This window comes from Lagopus muta, chromosome 4 (assembly GCF_023343835.1).
Source record: "Lagopus muta isolate bLagMut1 chromosome 4, bLagMut1 primary, whole genome shotgun sequence".
Taxonomy (NCBI): domain Eukaryota; kingdom Metazoa; phylum Chordata; class Aves; order Galliformes; family Phasianidae; genus Lagopus; species Lagopus muta.
In genome coordinates this window covers 61,130,233-61,147,132 of record NC_064436.1, presented here as the reverse complement: position 1 = coordinate 61,147,132, position 16,900 = coordinate 61,130,233, and the positions used below count along the sequence as shown (strand labels likewise).

Genomic DNA, 16,900 nt, shown 5'->3' with positions numbered 1-16,900 from the left:
CTAAGCAGATTTCATCTGGCAGAATTTTAGCAGCACTCCATTAGAAGCTACTTACAGCAGAAATTGTAGGAAGTAATTGAGCACTGTGAAGTATGTCTACCTGAAAAATATGAAGTTATACCAGGAAGGAACTACACAAACTCAGCAGGTCCAAATAAGAATCAGACAACAAGAATCACAATTCATAAAGCCTAATCATGAAACCACTGTTTCAGGAGAGGAAATACACCAAAACCCCAAAGGAAAATTTTAAGACGCCCCTCTCAGATGCAGCATGATACAACAGTCAGTAAAGGTGATTGTGAAAGGTATACCCTGTAATAAGATGAGGGCATTATATTCCAGGACAATATCCTAATAACTGCAATATTTATTTGAAAATACTCCTTCAGTCATACAAATTACCAGCAGTAACAAAACATAACCAAGCAGGTGTGCATGTCTGACTGCAGCTGATGCTAGATGTTTACATACATTAGTGAACTCATCCCAATATCTGATGCCGCTGGCACGTGGTCCTTGTTTCTTCAGATTTTATTCTTTGTTTCTGCTGATTTGAAATATTTGCCATTATGATGGCAAAGCTCATGATTGCTCAACTCTTGCTTATTTTATATTGCTAGATTAAGTTAGAATCCAGCTTACAAAAATCACATCCTCAAGATCACTGAAGCATTATCATTTAAAACTCTGAACCTGAATAAACAAGCCCCAAAACTTGGCATACTTTCAGGCCCATATTTGTTGTTAGACAAGCTGACAGACATCCTCTAAAGGCTTAAGGCTTTAATAATCTAAGCCTAATAATTGATAATAAAGCATACACAGTAATTTCATAAACAATGTAAATGATACAAACACAGAAAAATTAACTGGCTTGAGATGTGCCAGAGAAGCCTTCTGAAGATGCATATAGATATTCCAAAAGGAAAAACAATCTCTTCTAATTTGTTACATTTCAAATGGAAACCTAAAATTCAGTCCTTTACTGAGGTATAAGAGAGGAACCATTCAGATTTTTCTTATGCCGAATATTTATCTGTAGATTTTATGAAAACGTAACTCTTCCACACATGCATTTATAACATTTCCAGCTACCAGCATTTCTATGATTGTAATCTGTCATCTAACTCTCCTGTCTACGTGTGTTGTGACTATCAATAACAGCAACTGTTTTCCCTCTACAATGACAGGTTTCAAGTAAAGCCAAATTTACTAATGGGTAGTGATGGCAGTAAACTAGGCAGCAAAATGACTGCGCCAAATCAATGACTGAGACTTCAGGCTCAACCCCTTATGTAAGTAGGTTTTTATTAAGAGTTTTTATCCACTACTGGCCTTCATTTATCGCCAAAGTTGAATATTATGTTAATGACTTCTAAGACTGTGGATCACAGAGAAAGCAACAAGATACAGTAATCATATAAAATACTTTTTTATGCTTTTAGCACTTACCTTCAGATGTATATTTAAACTTACATAAAGCTAACGTTTCTATACAAAAATAAGAAGAAAGAACATTCTATTACCAATTCTCCAAACAAAGAAGGCTCTGTAATTACAGATTTGTTGGACAGCTGGCCACCTGCAGTGGTGTCAAACTGAGAACAGCGATCAAGAACTTAGATCTATATCTTGGTGAGTTTAGAATACAAAGACTATTCAAAGGAAATAATGTGCTATACTAATATATTAATATGCTAGTTAGCATAGCATTGCACAAACAAAATGCAGTTTTAAAACACTAGAGTATTAGCACGTGTCAGCAACTTCAACTTCAGTCAGTCAGGTGTGTATTTCTTCTCCCTTTGTCGGAAACAAGGAAATAAAAACAATCCTTTTCAGCTTCTGAATCCCAACATAATGCAAATCCATCTGACTTAAAGTCTGCACAGATGAGTGAATTCTAATTCAGGAAATCACATTTTTAGTCAAACACATTGTACCACAGCAGGAATCATCAGGGAAGATGGCAATAACTGGAAAATAATTTAAAGTCTGTTTCTGGTTTTTACATGTGGAAACGAAATCTTCGCCTGGAGGAGTCACCAAACATACTAGTAAGTAAGCATCTCCAGGAGCTCCTCTTACTCTGCAAGTAGCCAAACAAAAGCCAAGGCACAATATCACTCTATTACGTTCAAGTAATATATATGTAACTCCATGTCTTTTCCTTAACTCATGCCCTTCTTAAGCAAACCATTTTTCAGAAATTGTTACAACAGGAACTACACATCACCTTACTATGCTGTCCCGCTCCTGAGAGCTGTACTTTTTCTCCTTCCCCTTATTCCAATGTAACTACATTCAAATACCCCTCAAAGTATAAAGCTTCTCTCTTTTAAAATGTTTATGCCCTGTAATGTGTGTAACAAAGTAACGATTAGTGTTATAGTCAAGATGTCGAATACGCCATTGCAGAGCCTTTGGGAAAGGCTCAGTCAAAAACTGCCCCTGTTAGAGGAAGGCAAGGGAGCAGTGCACACACAGCACAGTAGATAATGTAACACATGACCTACTGCAATTGTTAGGTTAGTTATCTTTTTCCAAGATCAGAAGAGAAATATAAAAGGAGAGGAGGGGAACACAACACTTCTGAGAGTTCTTTGCAATCTGCTATCTGAAAGGCAAGAAAGTAAACAAAGTGGCTTTGAAACTGTTCTGAAAATTTTTCCAGTTTCATCTTTCACTGCTCCTCTGCTTGGGCTTCAATTGTTTCCTTCTTTTTTCAGATTCCTTGTGTTCTTACAGAATTCTCAGATGCATTACTCACTCAACCTTAGATTTGTCCTGTAATCATTTCCAAGTTCTAACCTTCACAATTTCTCAGAAAGCTTTTCATCAAATCAATAATCATTTTGAATCAGTATGAGAGAAAGAAGGAATGGTATGGTTTTTTTTTTTTTAAAAGAAAAACAAACAAAATCCAGAAGTATAGACATTTTACTATAATCTTTTCACATAAATGTTACAGAAACTAAAATATAGAACTTGCAAACTAACTAGAAGAATAAAATAGATTGGAACAAGAAGAGAAACCTCCAAATTTTGCAGGTTCTCATGCACTAATCAGTCCCAAAGTCAGTCAAATACACTCCTGTACACAAGCTTCAACATAAGTGGCAGCATTTTATCATTGTATTTGTTTTTTCTTTTTAATAGTCTCAGACTGTCTTAGCTCCTCAGTCCCATGAGCATATGGACAAGATTCAGAAGGCAAAGAACAACCATCAGGATGATGAATGAAAAACCAACAGAGACGTGTTTTAAATGCTTCAGCTGAAAGGCATCGTTTTACTTCAGGCTTAGTTTTCCTTGATGGCTTCTCTTTCCTCCAGTCACGAATATGAACTCTCCCATCTAGCACTAAGATTAAAAAAAAAAAAACACAAATTCAGCTGTTAATATACAGCCATGGGAATTGTACTGGAAAAAATTCATAGTGACAGTCAGCCAATAACATGTTTTCAACAAATGGATCACTCAGACAAAACTAAATGTACCATTTATATAGAAAAAGAAAGTAATACATAAGAAACTGAAGTAATAGAGATAATCTAAAGAAAAATAATTTATTTCTCTGTGAGATGTTTTTACTATCATGCTGAGGCATCTTTTTAGCATCTTCATAGAGGGTGCTTATAGAGGTTGGGTTTTTGTTTACCAAAATCCGTTAAAATAATTTATACTAAAATGCTCAGAATCTAGACTGAAATTTAGACTTTTCAGTCAAGTTTAACTGGATAGGAGGAGTAGAACTGATGATTGAAAAAAGCCAAGACAAACAAAAAAAAGTCCTGTTTATTCCTTACCTTCAAATACTTGATGATTGTTCTTGAGCAGTGTTTGCAGGCCTCCATATTCACTTTTCAGTCTCTTTAAAGTCTCCTTATTTAAATGTTCTGCTACTTCTTTCAAGGAAAGGCTTTCTGCAATAGATGTGGTGTAGCTATAAAAATGTATGTAACTAAATTCCTAGTAAGCCCTAACTTCTGCATAAATTATTGCTTATGAAACAGAACCTAAGAATTACCTGTAAGTACTGCAGCAACTCTGTGCTTTCAACCTCACAAATATAAAATGTATGTTTTCTATGTACGTAGTCTGTAAAATGACAGTTTTCATTCAACAGTGCTCAAGTCAGAATCTGTGTCCTCCCTTCTTTTTTCCCCTCTTCAGTAACATACAATCTTCACTGTGCTAAGCACTCTTTTTGTATGAACATAATAAAAAGAAAAGGGCTCTTTTCTATAATAACAATATATAACAAAGTACAGCAAGTACATAATGAAATGGATGCAGGAAAACGGAACTTACTGACTGCTTATAAAATAAACAGCAACTTCTTTTCATTCTAAGGCTAAGACAACTAAAAACTGCTCATTTTGTTGTAAAAAAATGGCACATCAAAACACTTCTTAGAGAATTATACCAAGTTATTATCCAAAAATATATTTAAAATCCTTTCCATCTAGATGCAAAGTTATGTTTCTGAACAGCTTTGTTGTTTGTTTTCTTTTTTTTTTTTTTTTTTAATTGATTCTGTCCTAGTAAGTAAGTATTGAGTAAAAGAAAAACAAAAGAAGTTTCAGAATACACTTACGCACCTTATTTGCGCTCCAGGGTGCAATAAAACACCACAAAAAAGCAATAACAAAAACTTTCCTACAATACTGTTGTAAGGATAGGAAGCACTAGATATATAGTTCCTTTCAAACAGTTCTGGATCACCCAAGAGAGGCAGCAGTTACAATCCAGTAATAAGGGAGGAACAGCTTATCCTTTCCAAGGATCAGTGCTCACTGAATGTTCCAAAGGAAGTGATCAAGGTAGATCAAGGTACTTCCAAGGAGGTAACCAAGCAGAGATGCTTCCCCTGTGGCTGCCAGCCCTTAAATGAGGTTAAGGAGGGTGGACCCTGGGTCCTTCCAGTCACACAGGTGAATTGCTTCTACCTATGCTTCCAAAGGCTGGCTACATTCTTTCAAGAGGTAATCATTGGCTCAGGTCGTAACCTAACTGTTCCTACACACTGTTCACAGTATTTCCTAAAGTCTATCTCACTTGCCAAATTTACAACCATAAATTCATCAGAAAATACATCCCCCACCAGCAGAAGCAACAGGCAATGGAGCAATGCTAGAAAGACTATCTCACCTCCTTGATTCCAGGTATTGTTATTTCCACCACGCGTATTAGAACGTGATCCTGCAGGGACAGCATTTAACAGCAAGTTTGCCACATTCAGAACAACACCATCTACAAAATCCCGAGGGAGAGCAGCACAATTTCTGGTTTGTTCTATTTTTTCTCTGGGTTGAAATCCAGGCATCCAAATTCCACCAGCAGTCTCCATCACATTTTCAGGGAGTTCTGAGCTTGCTCCTCTGCACACAGAGTGATCGTTATGATTAAATCCATCTTCTTTGTCATGTGCAACCACAGCACAGGTCTGACGATTACAAATAAACTGCTTTATCTGCTCACCCATCAAAGAATGTTCTGTAGGTGGATAGATCCTGTTTTTTCCAATAAGGCACACCTATCTTAGCAGAAACAGACACATCTCTATTTATACTGCAGCATTTATACAGTCTAATTCCTACATCAGAGTATTCAGTCAACAACCAACATATGTTACACAGGCTTCTACACCTAACTGCCAGATATCCATTGGAACTCTATGCTCATTAACATCTGAGGGGTTTTTTTAATTATTTATTTAGTTTTAGCTTTTAAATACTGGTGACACAGAAGAAACCCAGTAGCCAAGCCATAATACATTTTGCCATACAAGCACAGCCCCAAACATTTAAATGATCTGACAGATTATTAAAAAAAATAAAGCTGAACACCTCTTTCTGCTTTTCACTTTGAAATTCTTGATAAGAAAACCTACAAAGCTAAGTGCAAGCAACCAATATTGGCAGATGGAAAAATTAAAGCAGAAAGTGGAAGAGTTTTCCACCCTTCAGAGAAGTATATAGTAAATAACCATAAACCATTTCATTCTCTCTTGTATTTCAGATTGTAACCTGTCAGTCCAAAATTACCCTTTTTGTTGATGGAATTCTAAGGCAATCTTCTTCCACATGAAAACCACAGACACGTCCCACTTCAGCAACAAAATCAAGATATTCTCTGTACTGAGTCTTCCTGCTTTGTCTTCGGCTGTATTTTCCATGGAAATCAAAGAAGCAACATGGCAGCACAAAGTACCTACACGAATAGGAAGACCTACAAGAAGGACAATGAACTGCTAAATGTAAAGTTATTTTCAAGAACACACAAATTTAAGAAATAGCCTATCAGATAAAAGCATCGATGTAAAGTTTTATGAAGTGACAGAGCTTCAAGAAATTATATTTACATGATACTACTTCAGGATATTTACTGGTAAGTTATTTGCTATAGTAAGTTACAGTGCCAACTTTGCAGGAATAAATCTCTAGGCATCAAACTACTATAGCAGAACAAGGAAATGCGCGATCAACAGCAATTTATTTTTAAACAAACTTCACATCTAAGAAATAAATACAAAATTCATTTTGAAATTTGAAAGTAGAGTGCTACACTGAATTCTATGATAAAATAAATATAACTTCCATGTTTCTCCACAGGAAAACAGAAACATTTTGTAAAAAACAATCAATTGCCATCATAAGAAGCAAATCTTGCAAGAACAACTCGTGGGGTTACAAAAGAAGCAGTCTTCACCAAGCATGCACAGCAAATAATATTTCTATTAAATTCCACCCCTCCTGCTCCCCCAGGACCACCAAATACCTGGCAGCAATTACAGGTATCCATGGCGTTAATTCATCTGAATGGTTTCCTATCAGCCAGTCAGTATCTGGAAAGAGATGACTGTCACCTGGCACGATAGAAGATTCCTTTAAAAAAAAAAAACAAAAAAAAACAAAAAAACACCAACAGAAATTTATTGAAAGTTTAATTCTATTTGTTAATAAAGCACTAAGCAACCATGTAAAATCCTAAAAGCAGAAAAACACAGGGGGAATGAGAACCACAGAAGAGAACAGTATTTTCTACAATTTGTACTTTTGCCAGCCACTAATTTTTTAGAGCTACAAAAGATGGATCTGGCAACAATAATCCACAAAATACTAGTCACAGAGCAGAATAGTAAGTCTGATGAAGAAAACTGGCATCTTAAATATATGTAAACACATATCATACATCACTTAGATTTCTTGCTACTTGTCACATTCATTTCTGCTACATGTATTTTCAGAGTCCTACTCCCTTTGCTATGTCTTACAGACCTAGGTCATTAATTAATCATAGCTTCCCTACTATCTTCTCTTCTTTCAAAGGCATTTCCTAAATTAAATCTCACTATACAGAATACCGCGCTTCATGAATAATAGAACTAATCCAGCCTAACACCTCTTGTGTATATGTTGCCAGTGCATTCTTGTCCAAGCTGTGTTAGAACTACCTTATGATACATGTGATATCAGGAGCAAATATAGGAATCAATATGTTAGGAAAGAAAGTTTCACTGGTGATCTTTACAGTAGCATTCTACTTGTGAGAATTCAGTGCACAGAACCAAGGAGACACCACCTGTTGACAACAAATTATTGACTCAAAGAATAGCTGCTAGTATCAAAAAATACCCTATTCTGCTATTCTTTAAAATTAAAAAAAAAGAAAAAAAATCCCCACAACCACAAAACTCACCAAACACAGGACAAGTTCCTCAGTTCAAATTTAAGAAGCTCCGAAGTGCCTTTAGCATCGTAGCTTTAGCCTTTAGCATCTTAGTCACTCACAGGAATTCAAAAAAGTTAACAGGGAATTGCAGAAGTATCACTCAATTTCTATTCCATTCTTATTCTACTCATCAGAAAGCACTGGTTTGGGTGTTGTTAAGTATCAAAATGGTGCATTGCTGTATACATTAAGCACCAACTCTATCATTTTTTATTTATGCATATAGATGTCCAGATAATATACATAACAAATTTCTTTCCAGCAAATTGGTACACATTAAAACAAGTGTTTGACTAAGCATGATAAACACTTGTCAAACAAGTCACTCCTACATTATATTTCAGTTTTGAATATTCGGTTTAGACATAGCATCAATGTTGTACTCTGCATTTTGACAGTGACCCATAATTAAATTTATATTCAACATATCTCACAGAAATTTGGCAACACAGAGTGACACTTGTTACGTTCCTTTATATTGTTAGTATTGGCACTGATTGCCAGGGATAGCAATACCTGAGGGCTGGAGCATCTTTCCTATGAAGAAAGGTTGAAGGAACTGGGCTAGTTTAGCTTAGAGAAGAGAAGGGAGACCTCATTGTGGCCTTCCAGTACTTGAAGGAAGCATATAAACAGAAGTGGGAACAGCTGTTTACGAGAGTGGATAGTGACAGGACAAGGGGGAATGGTTTTACACTGAGGACAGAGGAGGTTTAGGTTAGACATTAGGAGGAAGTTTTTCACACAGAGGGTGGTGACGCACTGGAACAGGTTGCCCAAGGAGGTTGTGGATGCCCCATCCCTGGAGGCATTCAAGACCAGGCTGGATGTGGCTCTGGGCAGCCTGGTTTGGTGGTTAGTGACCCTGCACATAGCAGGGGGGTTGAAACTGGATGATCATTGTGGTCCTTTTCAACTCAGGCCATTCTATGATTCTATGATCTATTCTGCAACTCGTGTTTTAAATTAAAATCAAAACAATATCAACTTCTGATGGTAAAAGGCTGTGAGCAGGTTCTTTCTCCTTCTGTGGGTACCATGGCTGGAGAAGCAATTCAAAATCATCATTCCTGCTTATTAGGCCACTCCCTCCCACATAAGTTAGTAGTTTCTTCCATCTACATTCTGAATATTTTTGTTTCTATATGGCTTTTTAAAGTGTTCCGTACAAATTCCATTTTTCTCCCCTACGCAAGACAAATAAGACCCACCCTGTTCATGCTGCAGAGCGATAACTGTTGCTCAAGAGTTTTTCATGTGCCAGGAAATCTGAGAAATTGTAAATAGTCAAATCCTAATATAAAATGAATGTGCAAAATTCAAAGATTTCCACAATTCAAAAAAAGGGGCAGAAAAAGTATATATAAAACAAAGAAAAAGAGAAGACACTGCTCAGTACAATCAAAAGTAACTTAATATAGCATAAAAGGAATGAAGGAGCACTACAGCTTCATGTTTTGGATTGCTTCTTGAAGCTGTTTGTAAGATCTAATTGCAGACTGTAAGAAAGGAATCTGGCAGTTTTGGTAACCTATACCTAAAATGACAGTGACAAAGAGAAGACGCCAACGAAATGAATGTGACAGTTCCACTTCCAAAGCAAGAAAGCTGCTGCTCCCTCTGTTGATCTGAACTAAGTTGTCAGAATTTGAAAACTTGTTGAATGAACTTTTAAGCAAAACTACTAGAGAATAGCTACAGGTTGTATTTTTATATAGGAAGCTCACAATCTTTGACAGAATTAGATGAGAAACTCTGGAAATTCAGAGAACAAGAAGCTAGGAACATCTCATTTCCAAAGGACAACTGTTCACCACATTAACAAGAATTAAACCAAAATCAGACAGAGCTCAAACAAATGATGTTGTGCTCAAATTGTTCCTGTCCTCATAAAAAAAAGGATGAGGAACTTTAAATACAATCCTTCTTTCAAACTGATTTTACTTTCCAGTTTTTTGAAGATCGTGATTGCAATGAATTACCACAAGGCCAGTACAGAAGATAGTCACAGAATCATGAGTTGGAAGAAACCTTTAAAGGTCATCTAGTCCAACTCCCCTGCAATAAACAGGGACACCTACAGCACTACTGGGTGCTCAGAGCCCTGTCCAGCTTGACCTTGAATGTCTTCAAGGACAGAACATCCACTACCTCTCCAGGCAACCTGTGCCAATGCCTTACCATCCTTATAAGGAGAAAGTTTTTTTTACGATATCCAACCTAAGTCCAGTTGAAACTATTTCTTCTTGTCCTGTCGCAATAGACTCCGCTAAAGAGCCTGTCCCCTTTTTCTTATAGCCTCCCTTTACACACCAGAAGTCTGCTCCCAGATTTTCCCAGAGCATTCTCTTGTCAGGCAGAATAGCCCCAGCTTTCTCAGCCTGTCCTCCTAGGGAAGGTGTTCCAAACCACCGATCGTTTTTGCAGTCTCTCTCTAGACGTGTTCTAAAAGATCCAGATCTCTTCTTTTCTGTTGAGCCTCTTTTGAGGTTCAGCACTTTTGTTCCAAACAGCACAGTGCAATACAAGATCAGAGTTACACTCCAAGTGATTCTGCTATTAATCCATAACTTTGGATATTAACATATTTTATCAAGTACAGCATTGCAAACAAAGCTGTCTGCAATTGTACTTCCAGTAAAATCAAGGACTGTCTCCTAGTGTTAATGTTTGCACAAATAATAGGAAATCACTCTTTTAAGCTGCAAATAAGCAAACTGCAAATATGCAATAACATGATACAGCATTGCTCTATTAATACTCCCTTATAGCTACCTCTAGTACGTATGGGTGGCACTACACCAAAGTCATATAATGCTTTAGACAATTGTCTACAATCCACTGTGTTTAATTATATTTTTTATCAACACAGTCTGAAGCAATAAACAAACAAATAAAGTTACATACATTTGTATAATACCTCTAAATGAGTTTCTGGTCCATACATGTCCCATATTTTTCTTCTCCTCACGTCAATTCCTCGACCTAAGTGCTGAAATATTTGACCAACAAAGTATCATTTTTAAGCACCATTTTTAGTAGAAATTCTCAAACAAATCTACATGTTAACACTGACTTCTTCAGTCACACAACAAAATACAGCTTCATTTCAGGCAAAAGTCACTAGTCCACACAGTCCTTGCTGGAAAAACAACCATCTGAACCACTGATTTATTGGAGTCTAAATACACTTTCTCTTGCACAAGCTGATATGAAAAGGAATAACTGGAAATTAAGTTATAAACAAAAAAAATCCATTAAGTAACTGTATTTGAAGTTCAGAATCCTGTGTAGTAGTAATATTTACTGCAAATTAAATACTAATGTGTCTCATGAAATTTTCAGACATAATTTTTGATAGACAGTAATGTATTTGTCAATGAGGTAGAAAAAAGAAACATCCACAGGGAAATACAGTATCCAGTATTAGACCAAATTTTTCTGGTCACACAAGAACATGAAAGTTTGTTTAATGAACTTCCTCTGCAATTTTACTAGGTTTTCCCAGAAGTTCTAAATGAAATTTAGTCAACTGAGTCACTGAGTTCTGTTGAATTGCAGAGAGCTTCTTTGCTGCTTTTGTTTCAAAATATGACCTTCAAGAATCAGAATTTTGCTGCTGCCAAAAAAGCAACACTACCAGAAACAAAGCTCATTGGTTAGACCTTTCAATATCAGAAATCTCTGAGCTGCATTTTACGTACAAAAACATTTTCAGGCTTTAATGAATAGACTTCAGTTTTGATAAAATTCATTTAAAAAATCTGCTCTAAAAGATAATGCAAAAGAGAATCTCTACTTTAAAACTACCCATTTCTTTCTGATAAGTTTACAACATGATTAAATTATACTGCTACTTTTACTTTTCCTCCAATTTCCTTCATTTTTTCTTGCCTCAGAAAGATAAATAGCTTTCAGGACAACCCACTGCACTAATAAAAACAGCTGATTAATCTAAAGTTTCTAAAGCTTTGCTAAGACTTTTTCTTGGTAACTAGAGAATAACAAAGCCTTGTTCTAATAACAAGAATTAACTGAGTTTTGGCTACTTGCATGCCAGATTAAAGAAAAGCAAAACAAGAATATTGAATTATATTTTTTCATTATTGTAAAATGCACTCTATTTACCCCTTCATTGCTAAGAATGTGCACCAGTAGACCATTTCCACATCCCAGATCTACAAATGACTGTTTCTTGGCCAATCCTTTTTCCTTTCTCTCTTCTTCCCAGAGAACCTAAGACAAGAAAAGAAAGCTTTTTTGACTTACACTCTCACATTTCCCTAGCAAAAAGCAGACAATGAATGGAAAATGCTGGGAGACAAAGGAGAGGTGACAGAACGCAGTTGCTGTACTTGCAGAGGAAGCAACTTGAGGAAGAAAGAAAAGAAAAAAAAAACCCACAAACTCTAGAACTGCTAATGGAGAAAAGGAGATCATATTTTAGAGTATCAAGCTTTTTTTTTTAAAGTGCTAAGCAACCTTCACTCACTGCTGAGCATCTGGAAGTAGAAACTGATCAAAGAACAGAGAGATAAAATAAGGTGATAAAACAAATGGCCCGAGAGATTAACATTGGGAAGAAAGGGGGAGTAGCTAGCAAACTTCCAACAGTGTATCTGCAAGACTACGTAATACTACGGAAGAGCTTATATTCATTGTATAAAAGAAAGAACTGATGACAATGCTGAAAATCAAAACCAAAATTCTTTTTATAATGAACTGGCTATAAAACGGTACGTGCAATTTCCCACCAACTTGGTAAGAATTTTTCATTTACTTTGCAAGAGTCAGCTGCTACAAATTCTGAATCAGTTGAAGGGATCCCAGAGCTTTCAGCCCAGTCCTGGTCCCTGCTCTGTAAATAGGAACTTACTCCCATATAATAATGCTATTTTGAACTCGTTATCTTAATAACTGCATGTCTGCCTCCAAGACCTGGAGTAGATCCCTGCTGTGTCTGTCAAAAACTTTTTCCCCTTCAATGATGAATATGTAGCTTCTTAACACTTCCCTTTTATTTTTCCTATGAGTAACAAAAATTGTCAAGAGTATTTACCTATGGAAATAAATATTTGGTATATTGCTGCTTATTAATATGTCAGTTTAGCTAGGGGAAAAAGTTGCAGAAACACCATAAGATCATCAGGTTGTGTTTATATTTTTAAATGTAACAATCATTGCACTTTTGCACTCCAGGCTGTATGCTTAAATCAGAACAAAAGCAAAAATACCAAAAACAAACAACCACAAGCACACACTCGCACCCTTTTATCACACCTCCTCCTTTTTCTTTTTATACCTTCAGGTCAATCGAAAAACTGCAACAACTATAAAATGAAAATACTGATTTTCTTCAGAAAGCTTCTTCTGTTACAAGACACAAGCTTGTAAATATTAGATGAAACAGGGCGGGAGAACTGATGTTCTTTACTCCAGGGAAGACTCCAGGGAGGCCTTATAGAGCTCTCCAGTACTTAAAGGGATTTACAGGAAAGATGGGGAGGGAATCTTTACCAGGAAGGGCAGTGATAGGACAAGGGATAACAGCTTTAAACTAAAATAGGGTAGATTTAGATTAGGTAATTGGAAGATGTTATTTACAATGAAAGTGGTGAGGCACTGGAACAGGCTGTCCAGAGAAGCTGTAGATGCCCCATCCCCAGGTCAGGCTGGATGACGCTTTGAGTAACCCGGTCAAGCAGGAGGTGTCCCTGCCTATGGAACTGGGTTGGGACCAGATGGTCTCCAAGCTCATTTCCAACCCAAATCATCCCATGATTCTGTGATTATTGAGCAAAACAGCTCCTTACCAGCAAATAAGTGGCAATGGCAACATCTTCATAAACAAACTTCTCAGGATCCGTCACTTCAGGCCATACCTTCAGAGGAAAAATAAAAATAAAATCATTTTAAATACTTCAAGAAGTGCTCAGTTAAAGAAGATGCATATCCAGAGCTCTTTAACGGGATTCTGCACTTGACAAGTTTTGCATTTTAACCTGATTGAAATATAGACAGAAAACAAATATAAACTGCACGGAAAACAACTGCATAAAAAAAAAAAAAGTCTGCTATTGTTCAATCAGTAAAGTTTCCAAGAATTTTAAGGCTCTCAAGTAAACTGCTGTATCTGTTCATTAGAGTACACATCATTTTGCTTATTCTAATTCTTACAGCAAAAATACTAACATTATTCCTATTAAACACATAAATAAAATTAGTATTCATAAATTTATTTTCAAAACATATGGGACATAGAATTACCCTGGCACAACAGAACAGTTCGTTCTGTTCTTGACGTTTTACAAGATCATTTACTAATTTCTTCATTTATAGCTAGACTTTTGTCTCTACCAAATTATGCCACATAATATTTAAGATTGTCATCATCATTTTTCGGTGTTTCCAAGATAAAAAACTAAAAACACTGCTCCTCTGACTCAGACATATATATCAATGCACCTACCTTAAATAGAGTACTAAATGTTTAGCCTACTTACTACTATTGGTGCTTCCTGACCCTTTGAGGCTTTGAAGGACATACCATATTTATGCTTAATTGTGAAAATCATTTAGTATTTCCATCCACTGATCTGCTGCTAACTCCTTACATGAAGGCAAGCATTATGGTAAATGTCTGACTCCACATGATATTCAGTGCAAATTTAGCTCAGAATTCTGCATTTCCAGTTTAGTTCTTCCAAATACTATGAAAATTATTATTTTTTCCTTTACGTACACAGTAAAAGATGAAAAAACAACGCAACAAACTATACTGAGTACAATTCAAGTAAATTACTTTAAAACAAATAGCAACAGACACAGTTTCATAAGACAAGAAACAACAATAAAAAGCAGTGACAAGAAAGAATGAGGTCACCACATTTGTCACCTAACTTACCTTTACCATTTCCTTGTATTTTTCTTTAAGGTCTTGATAAACCTTGCTGTATTTTGCTACAGGAATGAGTGACAGCGTACTTCTGAACTCACTACATTTTTGCTCCACAGACCACTTAGCCAGTTTGGACAAAAGTACATCTCCAAGCCATGATAGTTTGGGGTATGTTATTCCATCTGAAAACCAATCTTTTGAAGATGGAGCTGTAATAGACACAGACCTTAAAAAACAAAATAAAAACTTTAATGAAGTAGAGTGTACTTATACATCTCACTACCTCAAATGTAAAAAGATAATAATCAAAACTGAAAAATATTTCTTCTACGTTGATTTTAGTATTTTGTGTTTAATAAAACACCACGCACTCAGATCACACCACTAGTCATTTATTAATTACACAAATTATGAAAACCAAATCACCTAGATACCAATATTAAAATACGATGTGGTCCTTGCAATAATTCAGGATTTCCTTTCTCTCTCACTTGCAGCACTTACCATTCCTCATCTCTTATGTGTGTAAATTGAATTTGATATATATTGCACTTTTTAATTCGGTATTTTCCTTCGCTGTTTTCCTCCAAAGGCAGAAAGGTTACAGTTCCATTGCAAACATCTGAAAATATACGTAAATAGCGATATATTATTCCATGGTACTAACTACATTGTTCAGCACAAAAAATACATTCATTTCCTTGCTATATTAATTGCAAACTATTGAGGACAACGCTTTACTGCTGCTTTCTCCTACCACAGTAAATCTGGAGTTCTGGGATGCACACTTCAAATTAACAGAAGCGCAACCTCCTACAGAGGCTGAGGATGCTCTGTTCCTCAAGGTGTTCACGGCTGGGTTGGATGGGGCCCTGGGCAGCCTGGTCTGTATTAAACGTGGAAGTTGGTGGCCCTGCCTGCAGCAGGGGGTTGGAGCTTGATGATTCCTGAGGTCTTTTCCAGCCCAAGCCATTCTATGATTATATGATTGCATGTATCACTCTAACATTAGGCAAACTATCAGAGCAATGTTATCAACTAATCAGTAATACTATCAGCAATTATTTTGTTTGGTACTGCCTGAGAAGGTCTGCTTTTAGGTAAAGTTATGTAACATTCAAAGTTATGTTCACACTACTGATTTTAATGGTATCTCTCACCTGTGGAATAAAGTGCTTTTGCCCAGGGACAGAGTTTCAAAACTTACAGGCTTAGGAAGTGCTGAGATAAGCAGACTAACAGATGGCCATGCCCCTCAGTGTCTCTACCATATTTCAAGAAGCTATTCTGGAACTTCTGTTGCATTTCATTTTCTAACATGACCTATACAATTAAATCCTACACAAGGAAGAACAGAGTGTCTTTCAGAACAACCAATAAAAAAAAGGAGATGGCAGCAAAATAAAAATGGCATCACACGCTACATCTTAATGCTTAATTTATCTTAATTTATTCTATTTTGTTCCTAGAGATAACTCTAATGGAAGTTATGCTGTGCCACACAGCATACAAAATGCATTCATTATTACTTTACATGCTAGTTACAGCAGTGCTTTTAGCTTCTGCTTATCCAAGGGGATTTGTTTAGAATAATGTTTCCTATTCTGTAAACTGCCTGCTATCATCAAAGCACTCTAAAAACTGCAAATCTCCAAAATTAGAATACTAGGTGGGTACAGTAACCAAAACACCCACGGATTCCAAAAGTCCAGACTTCCTACGCTTCAGTTTGCAGCCATTTCCCCTTGTCCTATCGCCACTCAGTGCCGGTGCGGCCCCAACCACAGAACAGAAACGACTGAACGAGTCACCTTGCACCACCAGCTCCTTCACCGGCAGGGCGAGAAGCCCCGCGGGCCGCGCCCGCGGCAGCAGAACCCTCAGCACAGCACGCAGCTCCCGACCTGGCCCGGCCGCAAGGAAAGGCAACAGCTCCCCGCGCAGCTCCCTCCAGAGCCGGCCCAGCTCCGCAGCCCCCGCCGGCTCCTCGCCGCTCCCGACGTGGGGAGACGTATCTCCATCCTCCCCGAAAAACACCGCGCCCTCCGCCTCGATAGCGGCGCCGCACAGCCGCCTGTTGGCCACCTGCGGCTTCTCCAGCCACACGCGCACCGCCGCCCAGAAGCCGCGGGGCAGCACCGCCCCGCCGGCCCGCACCGCCGCCGTGCCCAGCAGCACCATGGCCGGCAGGAGGAGGCGGAGCGTCGCAGGCTGCTGCCGTCACTTCCCGAGGCGGAGACGGCGACGAGCGGAGGTAAACGG

At 37.4% G+C, this 16,900-nt stretch overlaps 2 protein-coding genes across 3 annotated transcripts in view; one reads left to right on the top strand and one right to left on the bottom strand.

Moving 5' to 3' along the window:
• Positions 1–352: 352 nt before the first annotated feature.
• On the bottom strand, positions 353–16,860 carry TRMT44 (tRNA methyltransferase 44 homolog). 2 transcript variants are annotated; one of them, XM_048943708.1, is made up of 11 exons: positions 16,543–16,860; positions 15,143–15,260; positions 14,645–14,864; positions 13,554–13,622; positions 11,869–11,976; positions 10,661–10,732; positions 6,787–6,893; positions 6,054–6,237; positions 5,158–5,542; positions 3,813–3,929; positions 353–3,366 (listed from the first exon to the last, which is right to left on the bottom strand). In XM_048943708.1, exons 1-11 carry the CDS (start codon positions 16,817–16,819, stop codon positions 3,134–3,136), a joined length of 1,890 nt encoding a protein of 629 aa, XP_048799665.1. In that variant the 5' UTR covers positions 16,820–16,860; the 3' UTR covers positions 353–3,133. The 2 variants fall into 2 exon arrangements, with proteins under 2 accessions (XP_048799665.1, XP_048799664.1); XM_048943707.1 differs by having other exon boundaries at positions 16,450–16,859.
• The window catches only part of ACOX3 (acyl-CoA oxidase 3, pristanoyl), a 34,523-nt gene continuing 34,418 nt past the window's right edge, over positions 16,796–16,900 (top strand). Inside the window, exon 1 of the mRNA XM_048943703.1 lies at positions 16,796–16,892. The gene's annotated coding sequence lies outside the window, so the exon portion shown is untranslated. The remainder of the gene's footprint in view (positions 16,893–16,900) is intronic.